We start from the raw sequence: 15,271 nt of genomic DNA on the forward strand, positions 1-15,271 counted from the left end.
TCAGTTATAATTCCCCCAGCGGCACTAAAAACACGCTCCGATAACACGCTAGCGGCAGGCAGGCCAGGACCTCCAAGGCATACAGAGCGAGTTCATTCCAAGTGTCCAGCTTGGATACCCAATAATTAAAAGGCACAGAGGAATCACAGAGGACGCTGGTACGAGCGGCAAGGTACTCCCTCACCATCTTTTGAAACTTTCCACTCCTTGTGAGAGTACCCCGCGCCTCAGGGTCTGTCCGAAGGGAGGGTCTGAGAAAACTGTCCCAGAACATTGACAGTGTTCCCCTGCCTCTGCTGGATTGGAGTTGCCTCTCTCTCGCTTGTATGCTTTGGTTGGTCAACGAACTGTGACCTCTGCCGCTAGCGTTTTCAGATGGGAATTTTTTTAACAGTTCTGCAGCAAGGGCCTTCTGGTACTGGCCCATTTTTGTAGATGTCTCCACCTCAGGAATAAGAGAGTGAAAGTTCTCCTTGTAGCGGGGGTCTACAAGTGTCACCAACCAGTAATGACTGTCACCCAACATTTTGACAACGCGAGGTTCACGGTTAAGGCAGCGTAACATAAAGTCAGCCATGCGTGCTAGACTGGTAACGGGCAAGATTTCCGTGTCCTCACCAAGATGACGACTGACCATGCTCTTCTCCTCCTCTTCCTTCTCCCCCCTGTCTTCAGGCCACCCACGCTGAACCGACGGTATGACACTTGTACAGGTACTACCGTCTACAGCGCATGATAACAGCTCCTGTTCTTCCTCCTCCTCCTCCTCCTCCTCTCCCTCATTGTCCCCCAATGCACGTTGGGATGAGATGAGGCTTGGCTGTGTGTAATCGCCCACTACGGCTTCTTGATCCATCTCATAATACTCTGGCTGCAATGCCTCCTCTTTAGGAGGAGCCAGAGAGCATTGCAAAAGACAGACAGGTGGGATGCTGACACTAATGATGGCGTCATCGCCACTCACCATCTTGGTGGCCTCCTCAAAGTTTGTCAGGATGGTACATATGTCAGACATCCAGGTCCACTCATGAGGTCTTATGTGTGGAGTCTGACCTGAATATCGACAGCCTTGTTGCAGCTGGTACTCCACAACTGCTCTCTTCTGCTCACAAATCCTTTGCAACATGTGGAGGGTAGAGTTCCAACATGTGGGGACATCACACATCAGTCTGTGTGCCGGAAGCTGCAAACGCTGCTGCAACACAGCAAGGGCGGCGGAAGCTGTAGCCGACTTGCGAAAATGAGCTGACAGGCGACGTACTTTCACGAGCAGATCTGGCAACTCAGGGTACGATTTAAGAAACCACTGAACCACGAGGTTAAGCACATGAGCCAGGCATGGTACGTGTGTGATCTCGCCTCGCCTCAGAGCCGCCACCAGGTTACGGCCATTGTCACACACGACCATGCCTGGATGTAGGTTCAGCGGTCTCAGCCACAGATCTGCCTGCTCTTTCACAGCTGTCCACAACTCACAAGCAGTGTGAGGTTTATCACCTAAGCTTATGAGTTTCAGCACAGCCTGTTGCCGCTTGGCGGAGGCAGCACTGCAGTGCTTCCAGCTTGTAACTGATGATGTGATATCTGAGATGGAGGCTGAACATGAGGAGGAGGAGGAGGAGGATGATGCGCAGGAGCTGTACACTGTGGGGGCAACTCTGACTGACATAGGGCCCGCAATCCTCGGTGTGGGGAGGATGTGTTCCGTCCCAAGGTCCGACTGGGTCCCGGATTCCACTATGTTTACCCAGTGTGCCGTCAGGGAGATGTACCGTCCCTGGCCACAAGCACTTGTCCACGTGTCCGTTGTCAGGTGGACTCTCGCGGTAACTGCGTTGTTGAGGGCACGGCAGATGTTTTGGGACACGTGCTTGTGTAGTGCGGGGATGGCACACCGGGCAAAATAGTGTCGGCTGGGGACCGAGTACCGAGGGACTGCCACCGCCATAAGTTTGCGGAAGGATTCCATCTCCACCAGCCTAAAAGGCAGCATTTCCAACGCAAGCAGTCGTGAAATGTGTGAATTTAGGACTGTGGCCTGTGGGGCGTTAGCTGCGAATTTCCGCTTTCGTTCAAAAGGATATGGACAATTGAACCCTGAGGTGGGACGTGGACGTGGACGTTGATGCTGTTTATTGAGAAACTGCCATAACAAGTGAAGACTGAGAGGAGGGGGCATCTTTACATGCAGTATGGACAGGGGGTTGCCTTGCACCCACAACAGGGGGTTCTATTGCACGCACAACAGCGTAAGAAGCAGTGGTGACACCTGCTGACACTGGTCGTGGACCCTGGGGTTCGCCCCACAAAGTCGGGTGCTTTGCTGCCATGTGCCTGATCATGCTGGTGGTTGTCAGGCTGGTAGTTTTGTCACCCCTGCTGATGCTGGCATGGCAGGTGGTACAAATGGACTTTTTGGGGTTATCAGCAGAGTCTTTAAAAAAATTCCAGACTCTGGAAGACCTACCGCTTGTACTGGCAACGTCCATCGTGTTGGTGTTACGGGGAACGGTTGCCCGCCTTCTGTCTGCGGCCACCACACTGCTTCTTCCTGCCTGATGGGGTACTCTGCCTCCCTCCCCCTGTGTGCTGCTGGCCTCACTCTGCATGTCCTCCTGCCACGTTGGGTCAGTTACTAGATCATCCACCACCTCCTCCACTTCCACTTGCGCACCACGATGCTCCTCCTCACTTCCTGGCAATTGTGTCTCGTCATCGTCCATCTCTTGTGACAAATTGCCAGCGTTGACTTCCTGTGGCCGTGGCTGTTCAAATATTTGGGTATCGCTACATGGGATCTCCTCTTCCACCACTTCAAGCGTAGCAGGCGAGGGGCACAAATATGGAAATGGACCAGTGAACAGCTCTTCAGAGTGTCCAAGTGTGGGATCAATTGCTGTCTGACGACACTCGGCATGGTGGGAGGAAGGAGCGTCAGGGTGAGGAGGAGTATGCGAGATTCACAGCTACTAAGAGTTGACCGTGTGGAAGACAGACCAGAGGTGGTGGTGCCCAGGTAACTGGAAGTATTATCTGCTATCCAATTAATAACCTGTTCACACTGATCAGTTCGCAATACTGGTGTTGTTCTGTGCTTCCCTAGTAATTGGGTCAAGAAGTGGGAGCGAGAAGATGTGGCTGTTGGTTTTGGCACATTTTCACCTTGGCCACGGCTCCGTCCTCTGCACGCACCATCACCAGAACGTCCAGTTCCAAGTCCCTTGCCACGCGCCTTGCCCATTGTAAAGGAAGTAAAATAGCTTACACTCGCACTATCAATGGAAAAAGGGTAATAAAAAGTAGATTAGAACAGTGGAAGAGGAAAACCACAGTTCTATTTCTCTGGCCTACACCCGACTCTTTTAAACAATCAGAACAATCAGGGAGAAACTATTACTGTTTTTCCTTACGTAAAAAATACCAAAACCTGAATAATAGAGATTTTTTTACCGTGGTATGGCAAAACCACAGTTATTGTTTACTGGTGTATACCAGACTTTTTAAAATATATAGATTTGCGGCTGAACAGTGAGCGACACACTCAAACTGTTTTTTTTTTAGATACCAAAGGCCCAAAACTGGATACAAACACAGATTTTACCCGTTGAACTGCAAAACCACACTGGGATTTGTCAGGCGTACACCAGACTATTTTCAACAGATATATTTTTGTGTCAGAACACTCAGGAGACACTACTGTTTTTTTTACTGCAAAAAATGCAAAAAGCAGGATAATAGAGATTTTTTACCGTGGAACAGCAAAACCACAGTTTTAATTTATTGGTGTATACCAGACTTTTTAAAATATATAGATTTGCGGCTGAACAGTGAGCGACACACTCAAACTGTTTTTTTTTAGATACCAAAGGCCCAAAACTGGATACTACACAGATTTTACCCGTTGAACTGCAAAACCACACTTCTGTTTCTGTGGCCTATACCAGACTCTTTTCAACAGATATATTTGTGTCTGAAAAATCAGAGACATACTTTTTTTTTGGGGGGTGGGGGGACACCAATAGGTTAATAAGACGGGTATTTGTACAGTGTGTAGGAGGAAAAAAAAAAGAGCATTTAGATGAAAAAAAAGGATTTTTACTGGCCCCCGAGACCTGCAGCTAGGTCCAGAAATTTCAGAAACAGGAGCACACAGGACTGTAATGCAGCGTTTGCTGGTATAACCCCACTGCGTCTCCTATACAGCCTGCCTGCCTGCCTGATATCTGGGATGGATATTAGTCCTGAGAAGGACTGTTTGTTTGTTTGTTCTGGCAGCCTTTACAGACCCTACACTAACTATTTTGCAGCAAAAATCTCTCCCTAGCTCACCAGCGCTGTCCCTACACTGTCTGATCCGGAGCGTCTGTGTCCAAGATGGCGGCGCCCGGTTTTAAATACTCGAGGTGACGCTGTGCGGCCAGCCAATCACTGTAATGCCCACAAACAACATGGCTGCGGCATTACAGTGACTGGCTGGCAATCCCTGCATGTTCATTGGCGCTGTAAAGAGCGCCAAACATGCAGAGCGGAGACCCGAGCTCCCGCCCGAGTAACTCGGAAATGCTCGGTGCTCGCCGAACATCCTGAGTAGCGTGATGCTCGGGCGAGTACCGAGCAGTGTCGAGCATGCTCGCTCAACACTAGTCAGCACCATTTTGTAATGTAAAGAAAAGACAGAGGGGCCTTAGGATCAGACAGGCAGGGAAAGACTCAGTCCATGTGAAGTTTAGTCTAATTAGCAGAAAAGTTAAAATAGTGATTAAGAAGAACAACGAAGCAGATTTTTTCACCAAAGGTATCAATTTAATCAGTATTACAGCGCCATTAACGCCATATCTTTACTTTATATTACAAAATCGTGCTGACAGGTTCTCTTTAAAATATTTTTCTGTAGACGATAATGTATACAAAATGTATTCAACATAATTCATCCAATATAGTTACCCATATCAGGCTGTCCTTTGGTAGAACTTTACAATCCATCGTCCTTATTGCCGAAATACAACATTGTAATGAAACTTTCTCAGTCTCCATAACATATACCATTCACAGAGACAGGGGTAGCATATAAAAACTTTTGCTACATTTTGGCGAAATGCCTTTTTTCTCCCAAAATGTAGCAAACATTTCTGTGTTCTACCAATGTCTCTGTGAATACAGTATTATATCTTATGGAGACTGAGGAAGTTTCATTAAGATGTTGTATTTCGTCTATATGGACGATGGATTATAAAGTGCTACCTAAGGACAGCCTGATATGGGTGAACATATTAGATGAATTTCGTTGAATACATTTTGTATTTATTATCGTCTGAAGTAAATATTTTCAGTGCAAACCTTTCTGCCATGTTCTTTGCCTAGGAGGCGAGCCGTTGCAGGTAGACTGCAGGTGGCCGGTAACTTATTCAATGACCAGTAAACAATAGAATTAAAAGTTCTTGAGATCAGAGTGAAGTTTCAATAAGAAGTAAATTGTAAAGTTACTTGTTTATACAGAACTTTAGAATATCCCTTTAATCTATGGGAGAAGTCAGACGGCCGTAAAACGCAGACGACGATTGGATCGCAATGCTCGAACTGGCTGGTGGTTCTCTTGACCCGAGCGTGACAGCATGTATTTTATTTCTATGCAACTGTCACACTCGGGTCAGGAGAGCCGACGACCATTCCGAGCATTGCGATCCAATTGTTGTCTGTGTTTTACGGCCGTCTGACGGCGCCCTATATATCGCTTTTTCCTGGCACATGACTTGAGTTGGTGCAAATTGATTTATAGGACCAGATCCAGCAGTAATATAAGGTCACTCAATGGGGTACTGAGAACTGCCTCCTACTTGACGGGATTCATGGCGCTCTTCTTTTGACGTCATCACACAACAGTGATGATGTCACACCAGGCCAGCTAATCAAAAGAAGAACCGTGGATGGTGGTAGGTAGGAGGTGATCCTTAGGGCTCCTCTCCAGCAGTCACCAATAGACTGCTGGCCGATAGACTAGGTCCTGTGATTTGATTGGCACCATCTCTACACTTCACACCTAAAAGGTGTTGTTTATTTGGATAATACCATTTGTCAGAGAAGTCCTATAACAATATTTCTGATTATGAGAAACCTGGCATAAAGGTCTCAATATTCTTGCAGCACCTCACCAGGGAAAATAAAGGGGTTTTCCCACGAACAAAAGTTCATTTTAATCAATAGATCTTGCAATAATAATAAGTTCCACAATTGGATGTGTTTAAATAAAATGACCCTGTGCTGAGATAATCTTATAAATGTGCCCCTGCTGTGTACTGTCTATTGATTAAAATGAACTTTTGTTCGTGGGAAAACCCCTTTAAGCCCTCCTTTGTTGTGAATAGAGGTTCCATCATTTCATTCACATATTTCTACAATAAAATAATGATATGCTACATATACTTATATTTAATTTTTTTTTTTAAATAATCATCTTATTTTATATTTCAGGGGTATGAACCAAATTCAGCGGTCACTGCAGCTGCTAAGCAGTTTTCAAAAGAGGTAAAAGTTTTTGTTTTTATCACATCCAATGTGGAAATATTTGGTATCCTGCACAACAATATGATATTGATAATGTAGGCAAAAAAGTGTCACTGACTGCAGTGAATCTGGTTCATGTGTGTAAGATTTCTAGATGCTGATATGTTAGACGAGCTAAGATCAGCATTGCTCAGTAATATATAGAAAGTTGTCTGATCTGCATATATTTCTATCTTCTAGTCTGGAACCAAGCTGCTTATGACAAACGATCCCCTAGAAGCTGCCACTGGAGCCAATGTGTTGGTTACAGACACATGGGTGAGCATGGGACAAGAAGAGGAGAAGAAGAAACGTCTGCAGGATTTCACAGGCTACCAGATCACAATGCAGGTGGTACATGATGGATTGTGTCGATATTTATACGACAAAATGTGTACACTGAATTCTGTAGACATTACATGTTGACAGTAGACTCTGCACTTTTCCATGTCAGTTAATTAGTGAATGAATCTTGCCACTTTTTGCAATACACCCTTTGCTTGCGTAAATAGGAGAACCAAATCTGAATTCCTAAACTTAAAGGGACACAAAATTTAGAAAAGCATGATTAAATTGAACATGACATACAGATCACCATACAGTTTGTTAGGTCTCATTCAGACATCCATGATTTTTCTTGTGTGTAGAAAAAACAGACCCTTATTTCTTATTGTTTTAGAGCTGATCGCATCAGTACTTGCTCCATGTGTTGGTTTTTACCATCAAAGTTTCATCAATGATTTTCATTGATGAAAAATAAATGAATAAATTACAAAGCTTCTCCTATCCATTAAAGGGGCATTCAGAAACTAAACATTATCTTAATCCTAAATCGTTATCTATCTAATGTCATAATCTAATCTTTTTTCTAATATACTTTAATTAAAAAGTCCCTATCATTCCATCACTAATCTATCTAACTGCTTTATTTTTATTACTACTTTCTGTGTGATGACACTTCATTTGAGAATACCAGTGCATGCTTGGATACACAAATGATTCGTCACCAGGGGGCAGTAGCAGCCTTTGCTCCCAACCTAAAACAAAGCGTCATCAGTGACTTCTGTTTCAGGGGCTGATCTAGTCCCTGCTCTACTGAGCATGCATCAGTTGTCAATTTTGATGGATGCTCAATATGATCTTGTCACTGTGCAATATTCTTTTCAGTGTGACAGTGTGACAATGCACTCTCTCGCAGGCTCTGAGTAGAAGAAGCGAGCCAGCAAGAGAGCGCACTTTCAGTACGCATTGTTAGATACAGTAGTGAGGGAACTTCAGGGACTTTTTAATGAAAATATATTAGAAAAAAAGATTATGACATTGAATAGATAGAGATTTAGGATTAAAATGAATTTTAGTTTCGGACCCCCTGTTTAATCACAGACGACACACGGACTTCATACTGATGGCATCCGTGAACGATTAGTGATTTATGACATAAACAGACATGTCTCCATGATATTTTTGCAGACACACGGTCCGCATAAAAATATGTGAACATTTCATAGATTATAATGGCTTCATATTCTATCCATGAAAAACATGGATAGAACACATACGTGAGAAACGGATGTCTGAATGAGGCCTTAGTTAGTAGCATTTTTAGCATAATCCTGAAATAGCAAGCTTAGAAATTATACAGAAAACACAGAGATTAATCTTCTGCTGATCAGTTCCATCTTTGACTAGCGGTTGGATGAAATCTTCTCCCCTATAGCCAAGGGGATAAGGCTTAGGGTATGTGTACATGACATCCTTTCAGATGGTCGGACCCGTGGATATTTTTAAAAGGAAGATGCTAGCTTTTTTTTTTTTCAGAAGTGTCTTTTTTAATGTTGTGTTTGGTTGTTTCCTCAGCGCTTTTTTTACAGTTTTGAGAATTTTTCTTTGTTTTTTTAGCTTTTTCCCAGCATGCTTGTGGTGTCTTTTTTACTGACAATATCCTGCTGTTTATTTAACTCTATTTAACAATGAGGAAACCACTAGCATTTTTTTAAGCAAGAATGCTTATAAAAAAAAAGACTTTCGGACATCTTTTGAGTCTTCCCATTGATTTCTATTATAAGGTATAGAGCGTATTCAGAGCGGAAAGTACCTGAAGAATCAGGTCACTTCCTTTAACCACTTGGTATCTTTGCAAACCTGAAGCAGTTAAAAAACGCTCAGAAGACTGAACATAGGAACTGAAGGTCATTTTACATTGCAGTTCATATGATCATTCTTTTAAGCGTATAGTTAGCAATTTTTTGGAGTCCGCCTGAAAAAAGACGTCGTGTGCACATACACTTTGTGATCTCTTGTTCTACTGTGCCTATACGTATAATAAATATAATTAGACTTCTGAAGTTACCCGTATTTTCTTACATTTATATTCCTTTTTAATTCTATAGACAGCTAAGCTGGCAGCTTCCAACTGGACCTTTCTTCACTGTTTACCAAGAAAACCAGAAGAAGTTGATGATGAGGTTTTCTATTCTCCTAAATCACTAGTTTTCCAAGAAGCAGAGAATAGAAAGTGGACAATTATGGTAAGATAAAAATGGTTTAGTAGTAAAAACTAGTAGGAAAATAACTATATATGTTCATAAATGAAAAATTTATTACACCCAATAATGATATTAGAAATTACCAGTGCCTCTACCTGTTCTGATTGGTGATTGGTTTGTTCCATAGAGAGTTCTCCCTATGGGGAAAATGTCTAAGAAATTTCCATACTTGCATGCATGCAGCCTTTTGAAAAAATAGTATTGTACCCAAAAAAGCACAAATAAACCACACTAGAATGTAACAAATAAGCTTTGTTTATAGTGTATTTCATATTCCCTAATAGACTTTCATGTAACTGTAGGTGTATTGTTTTCGATAAAGAATAATAAATATAATAATATTTATTTTTATATAGCTTTAACATGTTCCGCAGCTCTTTACATACATTATCACCGCTGTCCCCATTGGGGCTCACAATCTAGATTCCCTATCAGTATGTCTTTGGAGTGTGGGAGGAAACCGGAGAACATGGAGGAAACCCACGTAAACACAGGGAGACAAACTCCTTGTAGATGTTGTCCTTGGTGGGCTTTGAACCCTGGACCACAGCGCTGCAAGGCTGCAGTGCTAACCAATGAGACAGCGTGCTGCCCAATGAAAAAAAAATGGATGAAAAAAATGCCACAAAAATACATAGTATTCCAAAAAATACTGTGTGTGAAAATCATGTGATTCTAAGAGGAAATTTAAATTGTATGATCTATAAGGCCTCGTTCAGAAGTCCGTGATTTTTCTTGTATGCAAAAATGGACCGATTTTCATCAGTATGCTGGAATACATTTTAATCAGTGTTTTACAGCAGATTTTCATCCATGTTTGGACCATGTGTAAGTTTTTACTGCCTGAGTGTCATCATTTTTTTAAATTTTTTAGTTTAGTTTTTTTAGTTAGTTTAGTTTTTTTTAGTTTTCCAAAGCTTTTCTTATCAAACAAACATGAATATCAGGAAGCACACATATTGCACATGGATGCCATTCAAGTGGATGCTATCCGATGTTTTCGCTGATCTGTAAATTTGCATTGTCAAATTGGACGGTGGATCAAAATCAGACATGTCTCTGCGTTTTGGTGCAGACCACTCAGTCTGTAAAAAGAAAAATCACAGACATATGAACAACCCCATAGACTACAATTAGTACAAGTATTCGGGAAAAGAACTCATACTTCAAAAACTGATGCCTGGAGGAGGCCAAAATCATATGATTTGTTATGTCAAAATGAAAAAATAAATGGCATAAGCAAAACACAGAACGTAAAACATCTTGTTTGAAAAAACACCACAAAAAAGGCTGTAAAAAAGGTGTTTTCTTAGATATGCGGGAGAGCGGGGCACTTATAAACAGGCTGCTAGAGCGCTTTTCAAGACGATGGTGGTGGATTTAGTTTACAGTATATAGGAAGAACCTGGTAGAATGGTCCCTTTAAAAAAAAACTGTCTTTTGTGTATGCTGGGGGGGGGGGAGTTTCAAAGAAACACATCAAAAGAAGTGTGTGTGATGGAAATCTGGAACATTGGAAACACGCATGTAATTTTTGGAGGGGAGTACAGACATGGAAACACAAAAAATAACTATTCGTCTTTTCATTATACTTTTCCAACTTTTTCAATCTTCTACTGATTTTGGCTCAAAAAATGGCATTAAAAATCTACCAGAAAACTGCTTGTGTGATTCCAGCTAGAAGAAGTCTTCACACACTAAAGAAAACACTACCTTTATAAAACATGCCACAACCAAATGTCGTCTGGAAGTCAAAAGGAAATTATGAAATACAGGGAATATATTGCATGTATAGTACTTTAGTTGTTTTTTTAGTTTGTTTTTGTAGTTTTTCAAAAACTAGTTATGATGAAGCTTTATTCTTCTGTTAGTGATGCTTTTTCCAATAAACCTTTATTTTTTTATTTAACTGGTTAAAAATTCATGTGGTTTGCATAAATTACATCTGTTTTCTGGTTGCATTTTTTTGTTGTGCTTTTCACATTATAATTTGTGATTCTGTGAGAAAACTTAGAATGACATAAATTAGAATGACATAAGTAATGAACCATATGACTTGAAATGAAAAAAATAAATAAATAAGTAAAAAATAAAACAACCACAGCAAAAAAAAATCACAGGTACCAAAACATATTAATGAAAAAAAAATGAAACAAAAACCACAGAGCAAAGGCCAAAAAAGTGTATAAAAGCAGAGGCTTTTTCCATGCTTTTTTTTTTTTTTTATTATTATTATTATTATTAGATGGACATATAGAAAATTATGTTATAGTTAAAATGCTTCTGTTATTACAACCGGAGTTTTCAGTATGCGAAAGAAACAGTTACATGACAAATTCATCTATGCTTTATCTGAGCACCAAGGATAAAGAGTTGTACGCATTGGCTAATGCTCCTATCTTGTCAACCTTCGCTTGCCCTGCTACCGGACTGTGCATTTACAGTTGAACATATAAGCCCAGACAATAAACAATGAATTGGCCCAATTCGCAAGTCCGATTTTCATCATTTGTGTTTTATCTGTGTTTCTTGGGTTTTTTTTGCGGATGGAAAACATAGCCATTATTACCTATGGACCTTTTCACACACCAATAACCGATGGGCTGCAAAAGAAATGGGGAGCATGGCAATTCTAGTGATAGGATTCATATAGACTAGACCTGGGCAAAGTGCGGCCCACAGGTCACATCCGGCCCTCTGGTTGTTCCAGTCCGGCCCACGGACAAAGACAGCCGAAGGGCTGAAACTGTGGGCCACAGCGTGCCTCTCCCGCCTGCCGTCCATCTGCCACCGTCGCTCGCTGTCACCACTCTCCGCATCCTCTCGATGCAAACAGCAGTGAATACATTGATTGAAGACATGACAGGCGCCATGCGTGTGAGCCAGCAGACTTGATGAAGTCAATTCATCCGTCAGCTGTGCACTTCGGATATGGGAGCAGAGGCAGAGCGCCGGGGGAAGAGGAGCAATGTGAGTATTGTTTTTTTTTTTTCATGTACGTATATGGGATATTTGTATGTTTATATGGGGCTCATACTGTATATAAGAGGCTATGTGGGGCTCATGCTGTATATTGGGAGGCTATGTGTGGCTCATGCTATATATGGAAGGCTTTGTGGGGCTCATGCTGTATATGGGGGGACTATGTGGGGCTCAGGCTATATATGGAAGGCTTTGTGGGGCTCATGCTGTATATGGGGGGCTATGTGTGGCTCATGCTGTATATAAGGAGTTATGTGTGGCTCATACTGTACATAGGGGGCTGTGTGGAGCACATGCTGTATATCAGAGGCTATGTGCGGCACATGCTGTATATCAGAGGTTACATGGAGCACATGCTGTATATCGGAGGCTACATGGGGCACATGCTGTATATGGAAGGCTACGTGGGGCTCATACTGTACATGGGAGGCTATGTGGGGGCTCTTACGGTATATAGTTGCTGTGTGTGGGCTCTTACAGTATATACAGGCTGTGGGTGGGCTCATATGGTATAAAGGGGATGTGTGCAGGCTCATAGAGTATATAGTGGGGCTGTGTGTGTCTCATACGGTATATAGGGGGATGTCAGCATACTTAATTCTGCTCAATATTAAGTCATACAATTAATATTAATTAGTGATGAGCGAGTATGTTCTGTTAACACTTTCGGCGAGCATGCTCGGGTGCTTGCCGAGTATCTTCAGCGTGCTCGGGTGTTATGTTTTAGTCATTTAGTCCAGCTGTGCACATGATTTGCGACTCAGGCATTCCTCACATGTATTAAAGCTGTCAGACAGTCGCAAATCATGTGCACGGCGTGACTAGAACATAACACCCGAGAATGCTGAAGATACTCCGAAAACACCCGAGCATGCTCGTAAATCTCGAGTGACGAGCATGCTCACTCATCACTAATATTAATATCAAATAATTATAATTAATATGTTAATATTAATATTGGACATAATTAATTTCAGCCTATTGGTTTGGCCTCCACAACAGTCATGGTCTCTCATTTGGCCCGTCAGGAAAATTAATTGCCCACCCCTAATATATAGACGATTCTATATTAAAAATACCTTGTTAGGCTGTGTGCCCACGATGCGTTTTTTAAGCGTTTCCACAGCGGCAATTCCGATGCAGAAATGCTTAAAAAACGCATGGTAGAAGGCCTGCCATGTTCCCCAATGATAATCCGCATGTGCTGTGCACATGCTGCGGAAATTTCCGCTGCGGATTATCATTGTGGAAAAAAACGCAGCACTACCAATTATTTTGCGGAAGCTCGGCGTTTTCGCTGCCATTGACTTTCATTGGAACGCATGGAATCGGCATCACTGCATCTGTACATGCGGAATCCAAGCATTTCAATGTGCGGATGGTACCCGGGTCTGGAGGAGAGGAGACTCTCCTTCGGACCCGGGTACCATAGAGCCGGTAAAAAAAAGAATGAAATAAAAAATTAATATATATTTATTTTTTTTATTTTTTACCATTCTTTACGGTCACGCTATATAAATCCATGCCAGTTGCATGGATTTATATAGTGTGACCAAGTTGTCAAGCACTTTCCAAGTGATGCTAAAATTGCTTGGAAAGCGCTTGTCAACCCACATGCGGAAATGCAAGTGAAGAACGCTTCACATCCACATGTCGCTGGCAGGAAAAAGGCATGTAAAATCCGCATGTACAATCCGCATGCGTTTTTTCTGCCAGGGAGATGCAGAAACGCTCAGGAAAAAATCCGGGGCACATAGCCTTAGATTGGTTCTTTATGGTGCGTAGAGGAGGAGGGGAGGGTAGAATGGCTACAGACAGACTCTGTAAAAGCCTTGGGAAGCCATTCTCTCTGCTGAATATTCTGTACAGAGTTTATAGAGCTAGTGCATAGAATATTCATGTAAAGCTCCATGAGTGTCTGAAATGGATGTTTTAATTTCATCTTTACCTAATCCCGGTATTTTAGAGTAATGCCTGTTTTTGTTCCTCAGGGTGTGATGGTCTCTTTGCTGACTGATTACTCACCGCAGATGCCAAGACCTACATTCTAATTCCTGGCACATTCCAGCAGGATGGTAATTGCAGTGCAGCAGCAGACGGATTCCCAAGAATGAGCCTCGACTGAAAGCTTCCATGTAGATAAAATAATCTTGTACACATTTATTTCCATATAGTAGACAATAATTTGATTTAGATTGTGTAGACTGCTCCACATTTTAGTAAAATGTGTAATATTTGCTCACCTTCACCAATGTAATGTGTCAAAAGTTGACATAGGTGGGCATCAATGCGCTCTTCCTATTGTTATGCCACTTTAGGTTATAGCTTAGAGCTCAATGGATCTTCAGTTACTCTCTTTGTCCGGCCTTTTGACATTTATGAGCTAAAATCTAAAGAGATCATTGCTCTCAAAAGATCACTGGGGACCCTACAATCTAACAATCATGTAGGAGAACTGTTTTTATGAAACGTTCAAATTGTTCCTCAATCGTTAAAATTAATAACTTTATTATTATGCAGAATAATTCACGTCACTTGTTTTGCTTTTTGTCCAAGAATGTTTAATTTCTTAGCTCTACCGGTCATTTTGTATCACGTGCGAAAATAAATATCACACAAGCAATATTAACCCCTTACCGCCAGTCTTTTTTTCACCTTCCTGACCAGGCCAAATTTTTCAGATCTGACATATGAATCACATTATGTAGTGATATCTCAGTGATTCTGAGATTGTACTTTATGTTAGTGGTAAATTTACATCACAATGATTTGGTTTCTTTATAAAATATCTGAAATTTTATGAACATTAAAAATATTTCCATTTACAAGCTTTACATTTTTAGGTCCTTAAAACAGATGATCATAATGCATAAAATAGCTAATAAAGTACATTTACCATGTGTCTAGTTTATTTCAGCATTATTTTTGATATGTCTTTTTTTCTTTGGTTACTGTGTTTAAATATCTATGAAATAAACAATTGGTGTTTCATTTGTACCTGCACATGTACATGTGTGTTGCCACTTGTTTGTTTCATAGATGAATATGGGTGATTGTGCCCAATTCTGTAACTTGGTCTCCTGATGAACACTGCTTATCTTTGGGGGTGAAACATGTCGAGATTCTGTGGCATAATATTAGGCCACGGCCCCACTATCAGTATTTGGTCAGTATTTTTTCTCAGGAGTGGGAGCCAAAACCAG

General features: G+C 41.7%; 1 protein-coding gene across 1 annotated transcript in view; it reads left to right on the forward strand.

The window, feature by feature from the left end:
* OTC (ornithine transcarbamylase) overlaps positions 1 to 14,968 on the forward strand; it is a 134,311-nt gene extending 119,343 nt beyond the window's left edge. The window contains exons 7-10 of the mRNA XM_073667294.1: positions 6,469 to 6,522; positions 6,742 to 6,891; positions 8,931 to 9,068; positions 14,060 to 14,968. Of these exons, the coding sequence (XP_073523395.1) occupies positions 6,469 to 6,522; positions 6,742 to 6,891; positions 8,931 to 9,068; positions 14,060 to 14,119 (402 nt within the window). The 3' untranslated portion in view covers positions 14,120 to 14,968. The remainder of the gene's footprint in view (positions 1 to 6,468; positions 6,523 to 6,741; positions 6,892 to 8,930; positions 9,069 to 14,059) is intronic.
* The last annotated feature ends 303 nt before the right edge of the window (positions 14,969 to 15,271 follow it).

This window comes from Phyllobates terribilis, unplaced genomic scaffold (genome assembly GCF_046119375.1).
Source record: "Phyllobates terribilis strain yellow unplaced genomic scaffold, ASM4611937v1 Scaffold_2__4_contigs__length_985480577, whole genome shotgun sequence".
Classification (NCBI taxonomy): domain Eukaryota; kingdom Metazoa; phylum Chordata; class Amphibia; order Anura; family Dendrobatidae; genus Phyllobates; species Phyllobates terribilis.